General features: G+C 43.0%; 1 protein-coding gene across 2 annotated transcripts in view; it reads right to left on the minus strand.

Moving 5' to 3' along the window:
* The window catches only part of Ncapd3 (non-SMC condensin II complex subunit D3), an 83192-nt gene that overhangs the window by 47716 nt on the left and 12987 nt on the right, over positions 1-22489 (minus strand). For both annotated transcript variants that reach the window (XM_028883048.2, XM_028883047.2), the window contains exons 4-13: positions 13561-13745; positions 13083-13253; positions 12916-12977; positions 12496-12583; positions 11651-11784; positions 9660-9732; positions 8493-8618; positions 8108-8360; positions 7606-7662; positions 7302-7373 (exon numbers count right to left, since the gene is read on the minus strand). In XM_028883048.2, coding sequence (XP_028738881.1) covers positions 7302-7373; positions 7606-7662; positions 8108-8360; positions 8493-8618; positions 9660-9732; positions 11651-11784; positions 12496-12583; positions 12916-12977; positions 13083-13253; positions 13561-13745 — 1221 coding nt within the window. The remainder of the gene's footprint in view (positions 1-7301; positions 7374-7605; positions 7663-8107; positions 8361-8492; positions 8619-9659; positions 9733-11650; positions 11785-12495; positions 12584-12915; positions 12978-13082; positions 13254-13560; positions 13746-22489) is intronic.

Below are 22489 nucleotides of genomic sequence, written 5' to 3' on the forward strand. Positions count from 1 at the left end.
AAAGGAAATACACCAAGTCAAGATTCTGATCAAGGTGCAACTTTATTTTTCTCCAGGAGGGTTTATATAGTTCCTGCAGGGTAGGGGGAGCAAGAAGCTGTTATCTGCATAGGGTGGGGCAAGCTAACAGGATGTTTGTATAGGATGTTTGCAGGGTGAAAGGGTCAAGGACTCTGACTCAATGTCCTGTTGCTAGGCAACCTGACTGTAAGATGATCCAGTTCCCTGTCTTATGGGGGGGGGGGTCCTGTATTTTTCCACTAATTAGAGATTCTGTCCTTGTCTCTGACAATTTGTAATCTAAGAAATAAAGCTTGCCTGAAGATCAGAGGACAGAGCCAGCCACAGAGGTCAGGTAGTGGTGGCACACACCTTTAATCCTAGCACTGGAGAGACAGAGGCAGAGACTGGTCTGGATCTCTGTGAGTTCAAGGCCATCCTAGGCTACCCAAGATTAATCAATCCAGTCTAAGAGTGAAACAGAGCCAGGCAGTGGTGGCACACTCCATTAATCCCAGCACTAGGAAGGTTGAGATGGGAAGTGAAATGCCTGGGCAGAGAAAGGCACGTAAGGTGTGAGGAAACAGGAACTCAGCCCCCTTTTGGCTGAGGACTCAGAGGCATTCAGTCTAAGGATTCGTGGAGATAGGATCTTCTCTTTTTGGTGAGGAGTTGGAGAGGTGAGAAGTGGCTGTGGCTTGTTTCCTCTGATCTTTCAGCATCTACCCCAATATCTGGCTCTGGGTTTTTATTATAAGACCATTTATGATTCATGCAACAATATATACAGGCCATATTTCATTTGAAGACAAAGGCAAGAGCACAGAGAGTTCAAAGACAGCCTGAGACATATGGGAAGGCCTTGTCTCAAAAACAAAATTAAAAAAAAAGGAAAGGAATACAACAAAGTCATCTCTGAAATAAACAAATGAAGCACCTATTACAAACACACCTGATGTTAACAGGTGAGAGCATCATCGCATTTCTGTAACAGTGCTCTCTAAGTTGATCTCAAATCAATCCCTATCAAAATGCAAGATGGGGGTCAGGAATGGTGTACACTCCTGTAATCTTACCATCTGGGGGACTAAGGAAGAGCTTCCGTTCAAGGCTAGCCTGAGCTACACAGAGAACCCTTACCCTGAGAACAGCACACATACACCACATCTGCATCATTTTTTTTTTTGGCTGGGGGGTAGTTCTAAAATTTCTGTGGAATACAAAGGATCCAGAAGAGCCAAATCACTTTCGAAAAAGCAAACACAGAGAACTCACACTTCCTGATGTTTAGAACCTATGACGCAATCCAGAATATGTCACTACAAAATATCCTTCTATGACAAGAAGACTTTTGAACTGAAAGCAGTTAAGCAGTGCAAACAGGAAAAGGTGTCTCCACTCTCTGCCCAAAGGCATGAAACAAATTCTCTGTCCTCAAGGAGTCTTACTAGCCCAGAAACATCAATGAAGGGGTCTGGAAACAAAATCTCAGATTTTGTATGTAGGTGTATGTAGATGTCTACATCCTTATTGTCCCACACCCGGAAGCCTAAAATCGCATACGCACACATCATTTTTCAACAAATTTCCTGTTTTTCGTTGAAGACACTATGTGAGGCTAAGCCCCCGCTGATTGCTTTGCACTGAGGGTTCTCTCCCATGATGTGCACCCCACATGTCAGTAAACCCGATTTTCTTACTAAGCTGCTATTTGGCTTGTAGGAGTTTGACCCAATTAATATAAGTTGAGAGGAAAAAGACTTTTCAGGAAAGATGGGCTTGACTCACCCTCAGGGACAAACTGGAACTGAGTCAGCTGGCATCGGGTTCTTGGGTGTCCCCTTTTAAAGTCCACATGTAAGGTGGGCAAGAAACGTTACAGGTGAGGTGGGTACAGCAGCTTCCCACCCCTGGGGACTATAGTTTTCTGAAGGCTTTTACCTTGGTGAAGCAGGGTCACTCATTTCTGGTGGTGTCGCATACCAGGCTGGCTGGCCCCTGAGACTGGGGGAGTCTACTGTCTGCATTTGAACCTTGTTTTAGGAATGTTGGGGTTACTGCACATGGCTTTATAAAAATATGGGTTCGGGGACTGAACCTGGGTAGTATTTTTACCTGCTAAGCCGTCTCCAAGCTCGCTCTTTATTATTTTTGATGTTGGGACTTTTCCTTCTGATCCTTTCAACAGTCAAATCATCTTATTCACTCTAAACCTGCCTTCTTTTCTTGAAAAACGTACTCATGAACTTCACTTTCTAACTCTCCCTACTTACTCCCTTTCCACATTTTGAATAGTCTAGATTTTCTTTTGCTTTTCATTTCCCATTTTCTTCTCCCTTTCCTTTTCATTCAACTTTTAAAACTTTCTGGTTTAGGGCTGGAGAGATGGTTAAGAGTACTGGCTGCTCTTGTTCTTTCAAGGAACCATGGTTCAATTCTCAGCACCCATATGTTAGTTCACAACTGTCTAAAACTTATTGCTTTTAAAGCTTTTTGTTTAGGGGCACCAGTGAGTTAGCTTAGCAGACAGACAATGATAAGCTTGACAACCTAAGTTCAATCCTTGGAACACACATAGAAAAAAGAACTGACTCCGCCAAGTTGTCTTTGGACCTTCATTATGCACCCATGGCATGCATGCCTAAACACACACACACACACACACACACTAATCCAATCAAACGTTTCTTAAAAACAAGAAAACAAAACCGTTTGTTTCAGAATACTCCTATCCCACCATTCCTGTTGTCAGAATCCGGGTGTGGAATATGGATATGGAAAGTGGTACTTGGCTTCTACTTTATACTTGTCGCTGTTACTACTGTCTGGCAAAATGCTTTGACTACATTACACAAAACGCTCTGCCATTGAGCTCCTTTCCCAGCCAGGGAAAGAAAACACCGAGCTCTGTAGCCAAGTTGCCCTTGCTTGAATGTGAGTGGATACTTCAACTCAGAGAATATGGGAAAGAAAAGCTCAAGCTGACGATCAGGCTATAGCAGACCTGGCTAGAGAGAAGGAAGACTCCTGCACACCGTGTCCACCAGGGCTGCTGCACAGACTGCTGCACCCCTGCAGTACAGCAGAGGGAAGGAAGACTCCTGCACACCGTGTCCACCAGGGCTGCTGCACAGACTGCTGTACCCCTGCAGTACAGCAGAGAAGACTCCTGCACACCGTGTCCACCAGAGCTGCTGCACAGACTGCTCCACCCCTGCAGTACAGCAGAGAAGACTCCTGCACACCGTGTCCACCAGAGCTGCTGCACAGACTGCTCCACGGCCATACATTACTGACAAGACTAAAGGGGTAATTAGACAGGAAGTACCCAGTGGTTTGGCTGTTTACAGCACATCTGCCTCATCTGTAAGTCTCCATCCCTGGGAGATGCATAAAGAAAGCAGAACTCTCAAGTGCTGACATAACTATGTCAACCTCTATTATCAAAATGCACCAAGTCCCACCACAGAAGTAACGGGAACTGTACTACAAAATCCGACTGGAAATATATGTGATACTTCACAAGAATATGATATCCCCAGGAGCAAAATAGTGCAGGGGTTGCCTTAGTTAGGGTTTCTATCGCTGTGATATAACACCATGACAAACAACTTGAGGGAGAAAGGGTTTATTTCAGCTTGCAAGTCTTAGGTCACATTCCATTACCGAGAAAATCAGAGCGAAAACCCAAGGCACAGTCTGAAGCTGAGGCCACAGAGGCCAACCTGCAGTCTTGACCTCATTTGGGGAGTCACATATCAGGTATCCTGCACGTCAGATATTTACATTATGAGTCGTAACAGCAGCAAAATTAAGGTTAGGAAGTAGCAATGAAGGAATTTTATGGTTGGGGGGGTCACCAAAACATGAGGACTGTTTTAATGGGTTGCAGCATTAGGAAGGTTGAGAACCACTGCCATAGAGGAGTTCTGTTTACGAGCCTTGCTCCTCATGGCTTCTCACCAGGGGTGGCACAGCCCACAGTGAGCAGGGGGCCCCTCCCACACCAAAAACCAATTAAGAAAATGTCTCACAAGCTTACCCACTGACCAGTCTGGTGGGGGCATTTTCTCAGTTGAGGTTCCCTCTTCCCAAATGACGCTAACTTGGGTCAAATTGACATAAAACTAGCCAGCACTAGTGTGCTCTCTAAACAGGTCCTCAGACAAAAGGGGAAGGCATGTCCATCCCGAAAATGCACAAATCTTAACACAGAAATACAAGTAGTATTAAAAACAAAGCAATGTGACATTTCCAAAAGTTCATAATTCTTTAGAAACTGGCTCCAAAAATACTGAAGTAGATGAGATGGCGGGTGAAGAATTCAAAAGAGTGATTTTTAAAAGAACTAAGAAAAAATATAGAAAAACAACTGAATAGATTAAAATTAATAATATAGTTTATGAATAAGAAATTCAATAAAGAGAGAAATTTTGAAAAAACAAATCTTGGTAATAAAAAATTTACTAAGTGAAATAAAAGCTGAGCAGAAAGCCTTACCAGCTGACTGGATCAAGCAAAAGTATCTCAAGGTGTGAAGACAGAGTGCATGAATCAAAGCTCCCAGGCAGTAATAAAGACAAAAATGAATTAGGAACAGAACACGCATACAGTCTGGGGAGGGATCAAAATAACAGATTAAGTATAGAAGGTGGCATGGAGATTAAAGGCAAAAAACAGAACCCAAACCAAAAAGAACCTTACTCAATGAAATAGGAAATTTCCCAAATCTTGGGAAAGAACATTGATTTAAAAAAGGAAGTGTTTGCACCCCAAGCCAACATGACCTGGTTGTTTTTTTAAGAGTACAGAAGAGAGAAAGAATATGAAACCCATAAGAGAAATACCATCTCTCTTATGTAGACAAGCCCACCAAAGGAAAAACAAAAACAAAACCCTGGCAGGTCAGATCATTATAAGCAGAATAGCTAGCTTTCAGCATCAAGAGAAAGTGCTTTGAAGACAAACACAGACTAAAGAACTTTATGACTTCTAAGCCAACGCTACAGAAGACAAAGAAATCCCTACACAGACAAGCAGCCTCAAGAGCATGGGGGAAAGTTGCAGAAGAGTAATAAACAAGCCTAAGTATTAGGAAAACGACAAACGATAGGAATTACTATGTACCTTCCAATAATAACCTTAAACGTGGTCTTAATTCTCTAATTAAAACACACAGGCTGGGCTGGGCAGTGGTGGCACATGCCTTTAACTCCAGCACTCAGGAGGCAGAGGCAGGCGGATCTCTGAGTTCAAGGTCAGCCTGGTCTACAGAGTTCCAGGACAGCCAGGGCTACACAAAGAAACCTTGTCTTGAAAAACCAAAAACCAAACCAAACAAACAAACAAACAAACAAAAAATAAAAAACCCACCACAGGCTGTCTGGCTTAAAAACAACTGTTTGCTGCCTGTAAGAAATATTCCTTGGGCCTTGGTGCCACCGGGCCCATGTGGATGTCCAGGCCAGAGATGCTGCCAGGAGCCTTGTCTGGGTCTGTGTTCCTGCTGCAGCTAGGGTCTGCCATGATGTCCATGGCCTGTGTTGCCACAGAGGGTCATAGGAACCATACTGGTGGGTGAGCCCCTTGCCTGAGGGGACGTAAGGTGGTGGTGCCAGTGGCCCAGACCAACTAGATCAGCTACCACCCAGAGCCACATCCTGGGCCTTGGGTTGGCCCACCCTAACATCTACCCTGCTGGAGTGCGTGAAGGGACTGATCCTGTGGAACAATAACCACAGGATCTCCATGACTCAGGGCAACAGCAGGATGTCCAAGAGGAGTTTCAGTGAGGGTCCAGTGATGACGGTGTGCCAGAGGCCTTGAACCAGACCAAAGACTCATTGCAATGAACACTCTGTGGGTGCGGCTGATTGGACAAGAGGGTCCAATACTGTCTGACACACCGCAGCTCCCATGCCACTCACTAGGATGAATAAAGAGGTGTTGTAAAGATGGAGGGGTGATGTAGTTTTTTTGGGTTGTTATTGTTTCTAATTAAATTTTTTGGGGGAGGTTTCTTTTGGAGGGATGCTGCAGGGGTGAGGGGACAATATGGAGGGACTGGCAGGTGAGTGGGATTGGGGTACATGATATGAAATTCCTAAAGAATTAGTTTTTTTTTTTAAAAAAGGAATATTCCTTGTTAGCAAACATACAAAGACTGAAGTAAAATGATACAAAATGATATTCTAAGCAAATGAAACCTGGAAGCGGGCAGAAGTAGCAAATATCGTATAGGGCAGACTTCAAGCCATAATTAGTCAGAAGAGATAATCATATTGCTATAATAAAGAATATCTATCTATCTATCTATCTATTTATTGTCTATCTATACCAATACCAGGTGGTGGTGGTAGTGCATGCCTTTGATCCCAGCATTTGGGAGGCAGAGGCAGGTGGATCTCTGAGTTCAAGGTTGTGCCTGGTCTACAAAGTGAATTCTAGGATAGCCAGGGCTACCCAGAGAAACCTGCCTCAAAATAAATAAATAAATAATTAGTAAAGAATATATCAAAAGGATGCAATCATGAACAAATATATACCAAAAGCCAATACATTCAACTTCATAAAAACAAACACTTCTGACAGTGAAGCAGGAGGTGACTTTAACACCCTAAACTTTACACAAACTGGATAGAGTGGAGTACTCCTGTGACCACAGCACTTGGGATGTGGAGGATTTAGGAGCACGTCATCCTTGGCTACAAAAGACTCTGTCTCAAAAACATAAACCAAACAACCAATTCTGGCAAGTGAAATGCAATCCTGATACACTGCCAGTAGAAATGACTTTCTTGTTTGGGTATGGTGGTGCATGCCTTTAAACCAGCACTTGGGAGGGAGGCAAGGGCTGCCAAGGCTGAAGGATGCATAGTGAGACCCTGCCTCAAATGTATACACAATAATAAGCAGTTCTTAATAAAATAAAACCAGAACTGTCATATGACTCAGCTTTATCATATGTACGTGGGTTTTTCACTGGAAGAAATCAATATACAACAGATATACCTATACTTTCATGCCTATTGCGGCATCATTCACAACACTCAAGCCACAGATTGACCTCAGTGTCTACAAAGATAGGGAATGTGATATACACACACAGGTGAGATTCTATTCAACAACATAGAAGAATGCAATAAGGCCACCTGCTGGGAAATGCATGAAGCCAGAGATCATGTCAAGCAAAATAAGCAGACTTGGAAGTATACTATCACAGATGTTCTCACTTGTGAGATCGAAGGGGGCACACTAGGAAGAGGCAGCAAGAGGGAGTGAGAAAGAACAAGTGTGGGTACCTCCAGACTGCGTTCTTTCGCCATTATTATCAGTGTTGCTTTGTGTCAACTGCCAATTTCCACTGGTAAGCACTATAAAAAGGAAAAAAGGTTAAGGTAAAAGTCTGTTGTATTTCAATAGCACAGGCACTGCATGTTACTCAGATGGTAAAATGGTGGAAACAAACCTCAGTTTCCAGGAAAAAAAGAACATCATTGAAACAAGTGAGTATGGAATCAGGAGCCATACTAACAGTCAGCACAGTTTTGTTTTGTTTTTTTTCCTTAAGAGCAAATTCAGTGTTTGAAAAATACTGATGATTACCTGTTGAGTGTCTCTGTAAAGTACTAGAGCGACTCTGTAGTCCTGAAACTAAAGGACCTGAAAGTAAGCAGACGGATAAAAGAGTATAAATCCCACATAAACACACAGAGCCACAGTCAGCAGACATGCTTGGAACTGCCGACAGCTTTCTTTTGCTTCAGAAAGGAGTTTCAAATGTATCAGGCTTCCCTTCTTCAACGGGGATTTGAAATTGGAGACATGCTCAAGTTGTACAACACATGCTTAGTTGTGTGAGGTCCTGGGATTGCGCCTACATACAGTAGTTTAATAACAAATGATCAAGTGGTTTATGAGGATGAATTAAAATCACACACACACACACACACACACACACACACACACACACACACACACGGCCTTAACAAAGAATGATCCACTTGCAGTTCATTTTTTGGTTTATTTTTTCTTTCTTGGTCATCCATATGGGTCTTGACCCATGGCCTCATATCACCGAGTTACCCCTCTCCCCTATCCCACTCACTGTTAATGAAGATCTCCAATATACTCTCTGATGGGCTGCTAGCAGACAACTCCAGACAATGTGCAAAGCTGGACAGCGCTTTGCTGCGGACAGTAGGTGCCTTGTCTAAGCAACGATCAAATATAATTTCTTGCACGAAGAATTTATGCTTTAGAAACTTCTGATGCTCCAATAATACAGTGTCATCCACCTCTCTTTCAGGCAGCTCTAAGAGAGCTAAAGCAACATCAAGAGTGAAAACCCGGTGTGGAATCTGCCAAGGCAGAATCAGAGGAATCCATCAGTAAGAGTCAGAACCAAAGCGAAGATCTCATCTGCATTCAGACCTGGCTGTCATCTGGTGCTCAGAGCCAGGACCCAGGCTTTTATACAACCCATCTCCTACCTTAGAACTCCGCGAGTATTTGTGAAGCCAGGCGATGAATGCAGCATATTCCTCAGAGGGAAGTTTATTAAGCAGCTGGACCAGGGACTGTGCTGCATAGGTCCGATACTCGGCTTTATCCACCACCTGGAACACATAAGAGAAAACTGACTGGCTACCCACTGCAGAATGACTGAAGCTCAGGGTGTAGCTGGAAATTAGCAGGTGTGATTAGCTCAATGATCTTCAAATACCAGATAAACGACTAACAAGCTTTTATACCCCAATGAAAACTAAACTATAACCCCCTGCAGAAAACACAATTCCAGAGACTATGCACAGTAGATATGGTTCAAATTAAAAATTATTTGCTTAAACAGTTCCATAAACTTATGAAATATTAGTAAAAACTTGAGAATGGAAGCTAGTGAGATGGCTTAGCAATGAAGAGTGCTTACTGCTCTTGCCAAGGATCTGGGTTCGGTTCTCAGCACCCACATAGTGGCTCATAACTATCTCTAACTACAGTTCTAGGGGATCCAGGACTCTTTTCTGGACTCCATGAGCACCAGGCACACACATGTGCACAAATATACATGCAGGTAAAACATGCATATACATTAAAAAAAAAACTTTTAAGACTAGAACATGATTAGATAATTGATATTAGTTTGTCTTTTAGATAGTAAATATTTTATGTTCTTTTAAAAGTTCTTATCCTTTATAAAGAAATACACTGAAATATTAGGGATGAAACAATATGATGGAATTTGCTTCAGAAGAAAAAAACCAGTGCACATGTATGTTCAGGATATACACACCAAACAAAACTGATGAATTATGGGAATGTGCTGACTCACACCATCCTTCCTGTTCCTGTACATGCCTATCATTTTCCAAAATAAAAATTTTATATTTTAAAGGAACATTTGTTGGCTGGGTATGGTGGTGCTTGCCTTTCATCTCTGCACTCAAGAGGCTAGGAGCGAGAGGGTTGTGATTCAAGCCTACCGCCAGCATACAGGAAGACCCTGCCTGTGAACACCCACAAAAAAACAAGGAAAAAGCGCACTGTTTAAGAGAGTCTGTTATTAAAGAGCTCCCTGCGGTGAGGCTCAAGAACAAACGCCGGCGCCTATCTTTGTGTGTGCAATACTGACATACGGTAACCACCGAAGTACACAGTACCTTGGCACAGATATGCTGCAGTAAGGTGCCCAGGACTGGGAAGACGCCTTCCCGTAGTTCATCCACAAGTGAGCTAGTTCAAATGAAAACACAAACCCCGTTACAATGTATCTACGACGACAATCCAACAGTCACTTCTGAAGTCTGTGCTCAAACACCAGTATTTGTATGTTTTAGAACCTCAGATATTAAAAACAGTCTACCCACTGGGGGCCGCAAGGTGGCTCAGCGGGTGAAGGCATTTGGCCCACAGGTCTGGCAACCAGAACCCATTTAAACACTGAAAGGTCTGAAGACAGCACTGACCCCACAAAGTGGTTTGCTGACTTCCCCATGTGCTTGTGGCATGGGCAGGAGTGCATGTCGTGCACGTGTGTGTGCACACACACACAAACACACATGTAATAATAACTAAAAATTATAAAAACGAACTATTCCTTTTTGATTTGTTTCAGAATAATAAAGACACATTGCAACAGATTAGAAAAACACGCTTCCTAAGCAGTTTCGTAAAAAGTTTTCATTGAGAAGTGGAGTCATTTAGAGAAGGACAAAAATGCAATCTTCAAGGGCTCCTTTAACTACAGTAATTTTCATGGTAGGATGTAAACTACATCACTTTAGGATGAGCACGTCACCCGGACTCAGTGGCGGCTGGGCCAGTTCAGAGAGGGACTAGTTACTGCAGTGCCCTGGTCTACTCTTTGATTTTATCTTTACATAAACGTTCAGCTGCAATATGATGAATTATTTATTTACTTTTGTTTTTTCTGAGACAAGGTCTCTCTATGTAACCCTGGCTGTCCTGGAACTCACTGTGTAGACTAGGATGGCCTCGAACTCAGAGATTCGACTCCCTCTGTCTCCCTAGTACACATTAAAGGCATGTGCCATGAATTCTTATGGAAAAAAAAATGTTTCTACTTAACACATCCTATATATTTAATGTTTTAAAATTCTTATCCATGAAGCTAGTCAGTGCGTTGGTTCAGTGGGTAAAGGCACTTTGCCAATAAAGCTTGGTGCCCTGAATTCAATCACCGGGACCCACATGAGGGAAGGAGAGCGCCAATTCCCCCAAACTCTCCTCTGACCTCCTTATGTGTGCTGAGACACACACACACACACACACATACACACACACACACGGAAAAGAGGAAGACAATATCACAGTCAGGCAGTGGTGGTTCACGCCTGCAAACCAGCACTCAGGAGGCTGCAGCAGGACTCTCTCAAGGTCCAGGCCAGGCTGGTCTACACAGTGAGTTCTGGTTCAGCTGAGGTAATAGTGAGAGCCTGCAAAACAACAAACCAAACCAACCAACCCTGCCAAGAGACACTCGCTCAGTGACAAGATAATAACGTCATCCAGTGCCAACTTCTCCAACCACACACAGGAAGGAAGCCTGCAGCATGAACACACTGACCCGCCCACATTCACTTTACACTGCACACCAGACCCTGGGGGGAGGGAGGAGACAAATGGAAGAGACAGCAGATGTACCTGCCCAATAAAGCCAAGAGGGGACTTTTAAGAGGAGCTAAGCAATTCATGGCAGAAACCGCAGACTACCAACTATTTTAAGAAATTCAAAGCAATTACCTTACTGTCACCCTTTAGCAGGTACTTTCTGTTGTCGAGGATGGAATAGAAAAGTGAGAACAAAAGAAAATGTGCAAGAAACAGAGAAACGTTTAAGTAGAGAGAAAAAGTGGAAGAGGGGGCAGACTTTCTGTTCTGACAGAAAGGGGGAAGCCGTCCTCTGCTGACGGCACAATTGATGGACGCCGGTTCAAGAACTACAGGTTCCCTATGTCCTTAACACCACCCCGACACAGAAGCTGCCAACTGTGACTCAGACACACGGAAGAGATTGGCTATGGCGGGTCTGACATCTGATGCCACAAGTGCCAGACACTTTGGTTAGCGCAGGGCCCAGACTATCAAGGAGGAGTGATACAAACCGGAAGCTGAGATGCATGCACTTTACCTGATAAACTGGACTGCCTGGTTTCTGCAGTTGATGGCTTGTGAGGTTATCGCAAGCGGGGCACAACGGGACCTTTCCCCTACTTCTAACATCAATATTACATTTAGCATTTGGTGGAAAATAGAGCCAATAACCTAGAAGAGAAAATAATGTTTGGCTTAAAGTATGATAGAGAATCCAGTGGCATCAAAGATTTTGCTGCTGAAAACTAGGGCCGTCATACAAAAAAACATCTGTTTCATCTTGGAAACTTAGTAATAATTTATGGGGCTACCAAATATATTGGATACTGGGTAAGGAAGGCTAGACAGCAAGCAGAAATAGTGACATTTTATTACCAAAAGAATATCAAGTCCTGAAACAATATAGTAAGTCAAAATGTATCACAGCCAGTTGCCCATTAGCCACAGAGCATACTGCCAAGACACTTCCCCAGTGACGTCTAAAAGTGTGCCCAGTACCAATCCTGTACCAGTTTTCCTATACAGACGTAACTATAGTACAACTTAATTTATAAGCCCACATTAAAGCTGGGCAGGCATGCAGCTTGCCTGTAATGCTAGCAGTCAGGTGGACACAAGGGAGCCCCAGGACAAGCTGCTGGCTCAATTAACCACAATGTAGATAAACAATGAGATGAATGAGATTTCAAAAGTAAAGCAATTATAATAATACAACATAACAAAAGATATGTGTCCGCTCCCTAAAAATATGAACAGTATTCACTTCTTTTAGCCAGACATAATTTCAGCTAACCAAAGACAAATGGAGTATCAAACATCTTTGCATATGTGGTTTGTCTACTTCCGATTCAATTAGGAAATTAGAATACACTTCTCCCCTACCTTATTTCCTTCTCCATGGATTGGGGAGCACAGCAAATACAATCCATAATAGGCCAGCTCTGATATGTGTTTTACTCCACTAAAGTTCCTAAAGAAAAAGAAAAAAACCTTGGCTAATGGATTTGATTATAGTAGGAATATTCACCCACCTGTTAAGCCTTCTCTGTTCATTCATTTATTTTATTTTTGGATGCAGTATCCGTATGTGTGTGTTACCCAGGCTGCCCCTGAACTTCTTCACTCAAACTACTGAAGGGCCTCTTCCTCCTAAGCAGCTAGCATACATGTGTGCCACATCAGCATTTTCCATAAGCCAAATTTAAATGACTAAATCCTGCTTACATACTAGTTAGAGCAAAGCAGCACTTCAGCTCTGAAAAAAATCATTACATCGTCGTTGTTGCAAGACTAAGGGCTTACCTGGCTTGTGAAACAAGAAATTTATGAGGAATTGGCTCAAAATTAGTTAATGCAACAAACACCTGGAAGACAAGTACCAAAGAAAAATGAGTTTCTTCTATTCAGTAAATACTAGCTATAACTACATTTCTTTGCAGTTAGCCCCAAGTCTTGGGGGTTTCACTTACCTCTATACAAGTTTGTATAGACTGTGGCTTTTCTTTAAGGGAAAACTTGGGCAGAAGCCTTAAAAAATTCCTTAGAAGATTAAATATGGCATTTCGTATATGAGAGAGGTCCCAGGCAGAAAAATAAATCTCCTCTTCCTCCTCTTCTTCCTCTCCTGAGAATTCATCCACCTGGATCATAGAAAATGTACAAGTGCCTGTGATGTCTCACATGCTTGTCCCATGGTTTCATTCAACCCACATGAAGTCAATGCCAGTCGTCACTGGGCTCAGAAGATGATCTAACTTTGCCCAGGTCCCTATGCTGTTCTAGGTTTCCAAGGCCAGAGTGATCTGCACTAGACTGCATACTACAGTCCCTGTAACTTCTCTGTGTGGGGGCGTTGACAGTCTGTATGCAGTCCTGGTAGTCCTGCACTCACCATATAAACAAAGCTAGTCTGTCACCACCAAGCCCAGCTTGGAAATGTCTCCTTACCTGATCATCCTCTTTCCTAGGTGGTTTTCCTCTTTTTCTGCCCCTCCTATGATTATTCTTAGAACTTCTGGGGTGTTCTTTTTTTCTTTTTTGACTCAAGTTAGATTCCTGAGGCCAGCTCTTCTTCAGAATCTGAATACACTTGTCAAACATCACTGGGTGGAATACCTGATTGACTACGCTACCTAGTGACAAGAAATAGAGAATGTGCAGGTTAGATTTTTTTTTAAACAAAGCCTTGCTAACTTGAAACTCATAAATCTCCTCATCCTTTGGAGCGCTGGGATCATAGGCATTCAACTCCATCAGCTTAGGCAAGTTAGGTTTAGTTGTCTCAAAATATGTATATTAGGTAGGAGAGATGGCTTAGTTTGAAAATATGTGCTGTGTTAAGGACCAGAGTTCAGATCCCCAGAATCTACACAAAAGCTGTGCAGGCATAATGGCCTGCCTATAATTCCCCACTCAAGCAGACAGGGTATCCCTAGGACAATCTGTTAGCTAGCTGGACTGACAAAAACTGATGAGCAACCATGAGCTCTGGGGCCAGAGATACCCTGTCTTAATAGAGTGGGGAATCTATCAAGGAAGTAATAAGAAATTAACTTCAGGCTTCATACACATGTGTACACAGCTGTCACAAACATGCGCACACACATACTCTATGCATTAACAACAGATGCAAAGTTTAAGAAGCAAGAGATGGCCTTTCCACCTGACTCTGAGGAAGCAGTGAGCCTTCAGTAAAAATGTGCCACTTTCAACTTCAGCCCTAGAACAGAGCAATGATGCGGATGAAGCAGGAATAAATAACAAGATTCCCAGATCTGGTTCTGACAGATAAATTCATTTTACACTTGTCTTCCACTGAAAACAACTGTAAAACTGGACAAAGATGCCTAATATAACCAATGCAAAACACTAAGAACAAGGGGAGGGCAGATAAAACCTGAAATTGCCCTAATTTTGTCTCTGTAGGTAATTCCTGGATCTCAGCAGAAAAATGGTAAATCCAAGCAGATGCTAGTGTTGCCGAGTAGAGGAATAAGAGCCAGAAGGGCAGGGCAGCCGGGATCTATAGAGCAGACTTCTCAAGAACAAACGCTCCAAGATTCCGTGCAGGCAGACCATCACCGTGAACATATGGGATAAAACTCCATCATGGTGAGTGAACAACTATTCCCCCAAAAACAGAAGAAAAATGATTTTCACACTTCACATAGGGCTGACATATTTGAGTTCTACACAGCCAGAGTATAGAGATCGTTTGAACATGCAAAGCATTGACAGAGGAAAGAAACCTTAACAAGAGTCATAATAATAAAAAGAATATAATACTGGGGTAGACAGGCCCGGCGGCAGAGACAAGCAGACGCAGGTAGGCCTGCGGCGGGGGCCCGTGGAGTTAGACGGGCCCAGCAGTGGCAGCCGACAGGGATACTCAGACCCGGCGGCAGCCGGCAGAGACATTCAGGCCCAGCAGCAGCCCACAGAGGTAGACGGGCCCAGCGGCGGCCTGCTGAGGTAAACGGACCCGGCGGCAGCAGCCGACAGGGACATTCAGGCCCGGCGGGAGCCGGCAGAGACATTCAGGCCCAGCGGCGGCCCACAGAGGTACACAGGCCCGGCGGCAGAGACAAGCAGACGCAGGTAGGCCTGCGGCGGCCTGTGGAGGTAGACGGGCCCAGCAGCAGCCCTCTGAGGTAAACGGGCCCGGCGGCAGCGGCCGACAGGGATATTCAGACCCGGCGGCAGCCGGCAGAGACATTCAGGCCCAGCGGCGGCCCACAGGGGTAGACAGGCCCAGCGGCAGAGACAAGCAGACGCAGGTAGGCCTGTGGCGGCCTGTGGAGGTAGACGGGCCCAGCAGCAGCCCTCTGAGGTAAACGGGCCCGGCGGCAGCGGCCGACAGGGATATTCAGACCCGGCGGCAGCCGGCAGAGACATTTAGGCCCAGCGGCGGCCCACAGAGGTAGACAGGCCCGGCGGCAGAGACAAGCAGACGCAGGTAGGCCTGCGGCGGGGGCCCGTGGAGGTAGACGGGCCCAGCGGTGGCAGCCGACAGGGATACTCAGACCCGGCGGCAACCGGCAGAGACATTCAGGCCCAGCGGCAGCCCACAGAGGTAGACGGGCCCAGCGGCGGCCTGCTGAGGTAAACGGACCCGGCGGCAGCGGCCGACAGGGACATTCAGGCCCGGCGGCAGCCGGCAGAGACATTCAGGCCCAGCGGCGGCCCACAGGGGTAGACAGGCCCAGCGGCAGAGACAAGCAGACACAGGTAGGCCTGTGGCGGCGGCCTGTGGAGGTAGACGGGCCCAGCAGCGGCCCGCTGAGGCAAACGGGCCCGGCGGCAGCGGCCGACAGGGACATTCAGTCCCGGCAGCAGCGGCCGACAGGGACATTCAGTCCCGGCGGCAACAGCCGACAGGGACATTCAGTCCCGGCTGCAGCCTGCAGAGACATTCAGGCCCGGTGGCGGCCTCCAGAGGCAGACAGGCCCAGCGGCAGCTGACAGGGACATACAGGCCCGGTGGCGGACTGCAGAGGTAAACAGGCCCAGGGACGGAGACAAGCAGACGCAGCTTGGAACAGGGACGCCCCTAACCCCAACATCTGGGGAAGAAGCTATCTCGGTGGGTCAGAACCAGAACGAATCTGAACACTCCGTCTGAGAACAACCCAGGGCCCAGCTGCTGATCCTGTGAAACCCAACAATTTGGAGGTGTTGGTGAGACTACCCTGCTCAGCTGAAACCCATCTGGGAGAGGATTCAGATGCCTACAGTTTAAAGTCTGAGGAATCAAGATCAGCTGAGGAGTTGACAAATGAACAAAACGTGACCTGGGAACACAGAAGAAGGCGCTACCCAGACACCAAACCAGATCACCAGAATCATAAGTATATAATTCACTGATCGAAATCAGCTGCCCCTGAAGAAATAGCCCAATAGCACCAATTTAACCAAGAACCACTACTAAACCAAGACTAAAAATTAGAACAAGAGAGGCACTCTCAGACACAGACACCACCTGCACCTCACAGAGGAAGAGATGAGTAGACGCCAGTGCAAAAATACAGGCAACAACATAAAGACCTATATGGCAACATCAGAACCTAGTGATTCTACACCTGCAAGACCTAAACATACCATGACAGAAGAAACAGAAGAAATCAACCCTAAAAATGACATTAAGAAGATGATAGAGGCCCTTAAAGAAGAAATAAAACATTCCCTCAATGAGGAAATAAAAACTTTCCTTAAAGAGGAATTGAAAAACTACCTTAAAGAGGAAATAAAAACTTTCCTTAAAGAGGAAATAAAAAACTCCCTTAAAGAGGAAATAAAAACTTCCCTTAAAGAGGAAATGAAAAACTCCATTAAAGAGGAAATAAAAAACTCCCTTAAAGAAATGGAAGAAAAAACGAACAAAAAATGGGAAGAAATCAAATCAAGCCAAGAAAAAGCAATTAAACAGATGAAAGAAACATTCCAAGATCTGAAAAATGAATTTGAGACAATAAAGAAAACACATGCTGAGGGAATGCTGGAAATAGAAACCCTGACAAAACGAACAGGAACTACAGAAACAAGCATAACCAACCGATTGCAAGAAATGGAACAGAGAATCTCTGACGCTGAAGACATGATAGAGAAAATAGATTCGTCAGTCAAAGAAAACAATAAAGACAAAAAAGTCCTAACACAAAACGTCCAGGAAATTTGGGACACCATGAAAAGACCAAACCTAAGAATAATAGGGATAGAAGAAGGAGAAGAATACCAACTCAAAGGCACAGAAAATATATTCAACAAAATCATAGAAGAAAACTTTCCTAACCTAAAGAAAGAAATACCTATGAAGATACAAGAAGCTTACAGAACACCGAATAGGCTGGATCCAAAAAAAAAGTCCCCTCGCCACATAATAATCAAAACACTAAACACACAGAATAAAGAAAAAATATTAAGAGCTGCAAAGGAAAAGGACCAAGTAACATATAAAGGCAAACCCATCAGAATAACACCAGACTACTCAATAGAGACTATGAAAGCTAGAAGATCATGGACAAACCTCATGCAGACACTAAGAGACCACGGATGCCAACCCAGACTATTATACCCAGCAAAACTCTCAATCACCATAGGCGGAGTAAACAAAATATTCCAGGATAAAACCAGATTTAATCAATACCTGTCCACAAACCCAGCCCTACAGAAAGCACTAGAAGGGAAAATTCAACCCAAAGAAGCTAAACACATCCATGAAAAATCAAGCAATAGATAATCCTACACCAACATACACCACAGAAGGACAACACAACACAACCAAAAAAATAACAGGAATTAACAATCACTGGTCATTAATATCCATCAATATCAATGGTCTCAACTCACCTATAAAAAGACACAGGCTAACAGAATGGATAAGAAAACAGGACCCATCCATATGCTGCATACAAGAAACACACCTTAACTCCAAAGACAGACACTACCTCCGAGTAAAGGGCTGGGAAAAGGTTTTCCAAGCAAATGGACCTAAGAAACAAGCTGGTGTAGCTATCCTAATATCTAATAAAATAGACTTCAAACTAAAATCAATCAAAAGAGACCAGGATGGACATTACATATTCATCACGGGAAAAATCCACCAAGATGAAGTCTCGATTCTAAACATTTATGCTCCAAATACAAAAGCACCCACATTCATAAAAGAAACACTACTAAAGTTTAAAACGCACATCAAACCCCACACATTAGTAGTGGGAGATTTTAACACACCACTCTCACCAAAAGATAGATCTACCAGACTGAAACTTAACAAAGAAATAAAGGACCTAACAGATGTTATGACTCAAATGGACCTAATAGATATCTACAGAATATTCCATCCTAACACAAAAGAATATACCTTCTTCTCAGCACCCCATGGAACCTTCTCAAAAATTGACCACATGCTTGGACACAAAACAAATCTCAACAGATACAAAAAAATTGGAATAACCTCCTGTATCTTATCAGACCACCATGCCTTAAAATTAGAACTCAATAACAACAAAAATTATAGAAAACCCACAAACTCATGGAAACTGAATAATGCCCACCTGAAACATCAATGGGTCAAGGAAGAAATAAAGACAGAAATTAAAGAGTTCCTAGAATTCAATGAAAATGAAAGTACAACATACCCAAACTTATGGGACACTATGAAAGCAGTGCTAAGAGGAAAATTCATAGCTCTAAATGCACACATAAAGAAGATGGAGCAATCCCATACCAAGGAATTAACAGCACAACTGAAAGCTCTAGAACAAAAAGAAACAAACTCACCCAGGAGAAATAGACGCCAGGAAATAATCAAATTGAGGGCTGAAATCAACGAAATAGAAAACAAGAGAACAATACAAAAAATCAATGAAACAAAGAGTTGGTTCTTTGAAAAAATCAACAAGATAGACAAACCACTAGCCAAATTAACCAAAAGGCAAAGAGAGAGCACCCAAATTCACAAAATCAGAAATGAAAAGGGAGACATAACAACAGACAATGAGGAAATCCAGAGAATCATCAGATCATACTTCAAAAACCTGTACTCCACAAAAATGGAAAACCAGGAAGAAATGGACAATTTTCTGGATAAATACCAAATACCAAAATTAAATCAAGACCAGATAAACCATTTAAATAGACCAATAACCCCTAAAGAAATAGAAACAGTCATCAAAAGTCTCCCAACTAAAAAAAGCCCAGGACCAGATGGTTTCAGTGCAGAATTCTACCAGACTTTCAAAGTAGAACTAATACCAATCCTCTTCAAAGTGTTCCACACAATAGAAACAGAAGGAACACTACCAAACTCTTTTTATGAGGCTACAATTACCCTGATACCCAAACCACACAAAGATGCAACAAAGAAAGAGAACTACAGACCAATCTCCCTCATGAACATTGATGCAAAAATACTCAACAAAATATTGGCAAACCGAATCCAAGAATACATCAAAACAATCATCCATCACGACCAAGTAGGATTCATCCCAGGGATGCAAGGATGGTTCAACATACGGAAATCAGTCAATGTAATACACCATATAAACAAACTGAAAGAAAAAAACCACATGATCATCTCCCTAGATGCTGAAAAAGCTTTGACAAAATCCAACACCCCTTCATGATAAAGGTCTTAGAAAGAATAGGAATACAAGGAACATTTCTAAACATAATAAAAGCAATTTATAGCAAGCCAACAGCAAACATCAAATTAAATGGAGAGAAACTCAAAGCGATACCACTAAATTCAGGAACAAGACAAGGCTGTCCACTCTCCCCATATTTATTCAATATAGTACTAGAAGTTCTAGCTAGAGCAATAAGACAAGAAAAGGAGATCAAAGGGATACAAATTGGCAAGGAAGAAGTCAAACTTTCACTATTTGCAGATGATATGATAGTATACATAAGTGACCCCAAAAACTCTACCAGGGAACTTCTACAGCTGATAAACTCCTTCAGTAAAGTGGCAGGATACAAGATCAACTCAAAAAAATCAGTAGCCCTCCTATACACAAATGATAAAAGGGCTGAGAAAGAAGTCAGAGAAACATCACCCTTTACAATAGCCACAAATAATATAAAATACCTTGGGATAACACTAACTAAACACGTGAAGGACCTTTTTGATAAGAACTTTAAATCTCTAAAGAAAGAAATTGAAGAAGATATCAGAAAATGGAAGGATCTCCCATGCTCATGGGTAGGTAGGATTAACATAGTAAAAATGGCAATCTTACCAAAAGCAATCTACAGATTCAATGCAATCCCCATCAAAATCCCAACACAATTCTTCACAGACTTGGAAAGAAAAATACTCAACTTTATATGGAAAAACAAAAGACCCAGGATAGCTAAAAGAATCCTATATGATAAAGCAACCCTTGGAGGCATCACCATCCCGGACCTCAAACTCTACTATAGAGCCATAGTAATAAAAACAGCCTGGTACTGGTATAAAAACAGACATACGGACCAATGGAATCGAATTGAAGACCCTGACATTAATCCATGCACATATGAACACCTGGTTTTTGACAAAGGAGCCAAAACTATACAATGGAACAAAGAAAGTATCTTCAACAAATGGTGCTGGCATAACTGGATGTCAATATGTAAAAGATTACAAATAGATCCATATCTGTCACCATGCACAAAACTCAAGTCCAAGTGGATCAAAGACCTAAACATAAATCCAGTTACACTAAACTTAATAGAAAAGAAAATAGGAAGCACTCTTGAACGCATTGGCACTGGAGACCATTTCCTAAATAAAACACCGACAGCACAGACCCTGAGCACAACCATTAATAAATGGGACCTCTCAAAACTGAGAAGCTTTTGCAGGGCAAAAGACACAGTCAATAAGACAAAAAGACAGCCAACAGATTGGGAAAAGATCTTCACCAACCCCACATCTGACAGAGGATTGATCTCCACAATATATAAAGAACTCAAGAAACTAGACATCAAAGCACTGAACAGTCCAATTAAAAAATGGGCTAAAGAGCTAAACAGAGAATTCACAAAACAAGAACTACAAATGGCTGAAAGACATTTAAAGAAATGCTCAACATCCTTAATCATCAGAGAAATGCAAATCAAAACGACTCTGAGATACCACCTTACACCTGTTAGAATGGCTAAGATCAAAAACACCAATGACAACCAATGTTGGAGAGGATGTGGAGCAAAGGGAACACTCCTCCACTGTTGGTGGGAATGTAAACTTGTACAACCACTGTGGAAATCAGTATGGCGGTTTCTCAGAAAATTAGGAATCGAACTACCTCAAGACCCAGCCATACCACTCTTGGGCATATACCCAAAGAATGCTGATACATACCATAAAGATACATGCTCATCTATGTTCATAGCAGCACTATTTGTAATAGCCAGAACCTGGAAACAGCCTAGATGCCCATCAACGGAAGAATGGATGAAAAAAATGTGGTACATATACACAATGGAGTACTACTCAGCAGAGAAAAACAATGAAAGCATGAAATTTGCAGGCAAATGGATGGAACTAGAAAAAATCATCCTGAGTGAGGTAACCCAAACCCAGAAAGACAGTTATGGTATGTACTCACTCATTGGTGGATTCTAGATATAAAATGAACAATCAGACCACAACCCATAGAACCATAAAGGCTATATATATATATAGCATGGAGGTCCCTAGGACGACTGTGGCTTATAATAAATTTCAGCTTTACTCAATTATTGAAAAAAATAGCCAAATGAATAGAAACACATGAACTATGAACCAAAGGCTGAGGGGCTCCCAGCTGGATCAGGCCCTCTGAATAGGTGAGACAGTTGATTGGCTTGATCAGTTTGGGAGGCATCTAGGCAGTGGGACCAAGTCCTGTGCTCAATGCATGAATTGGCTGTTTGAAACCAGGAACTTATGCAGGGACACTTGGCTTAGTCTGGGAGGAAGGGACTGGACCTCCCTGGACTGAGTCTACCAAGTTGATCACAGTCCTCGGGGGAGGACTTGTCATGGAGGAGGTGGGAATGGAGGGTGGGCTGGGGGTAAGGGGAGGGCGTGGGAGGGGGGAGAATAGGGGAACCCATGGCTGATATGTAGAATTGAATGGTATTGTAAAATAAAAAATATATATCACAAAAAAAAAAAAAAAAAGAATATAATACTGACACAGAGTCAGGCATGTAGATCAGTGGAACAAAATCAAAGCCCCACACATGAGTATGCGTAGCTTCAGCCATTTAATATTTGACAAAGACGCAAAAATATAAACTGAAGAAAGCATCTTCAACAAATTGTGCTGGGTAAATTGGATGTCCACATGTAGAAGAATAAAATTAGACCCATATTTATCACTTTGCACAAAAACTAACTCCACATGGG

This window comes from Peromyscus leucopus, chromosome 7 (assembly GCF_004664715.2).
Source record: "Peromyscus leucopus breed LL Stock chromosome 7, UCI_PerLeu_2.1, whole genome shotgun sequence".
NCBI classification, from domain to species: Eukaryota; Metazoa; Chordata; class Mammalia; order Rodentia; family Cricetidae; genus Peromyscus; species Peromyscus leucopus.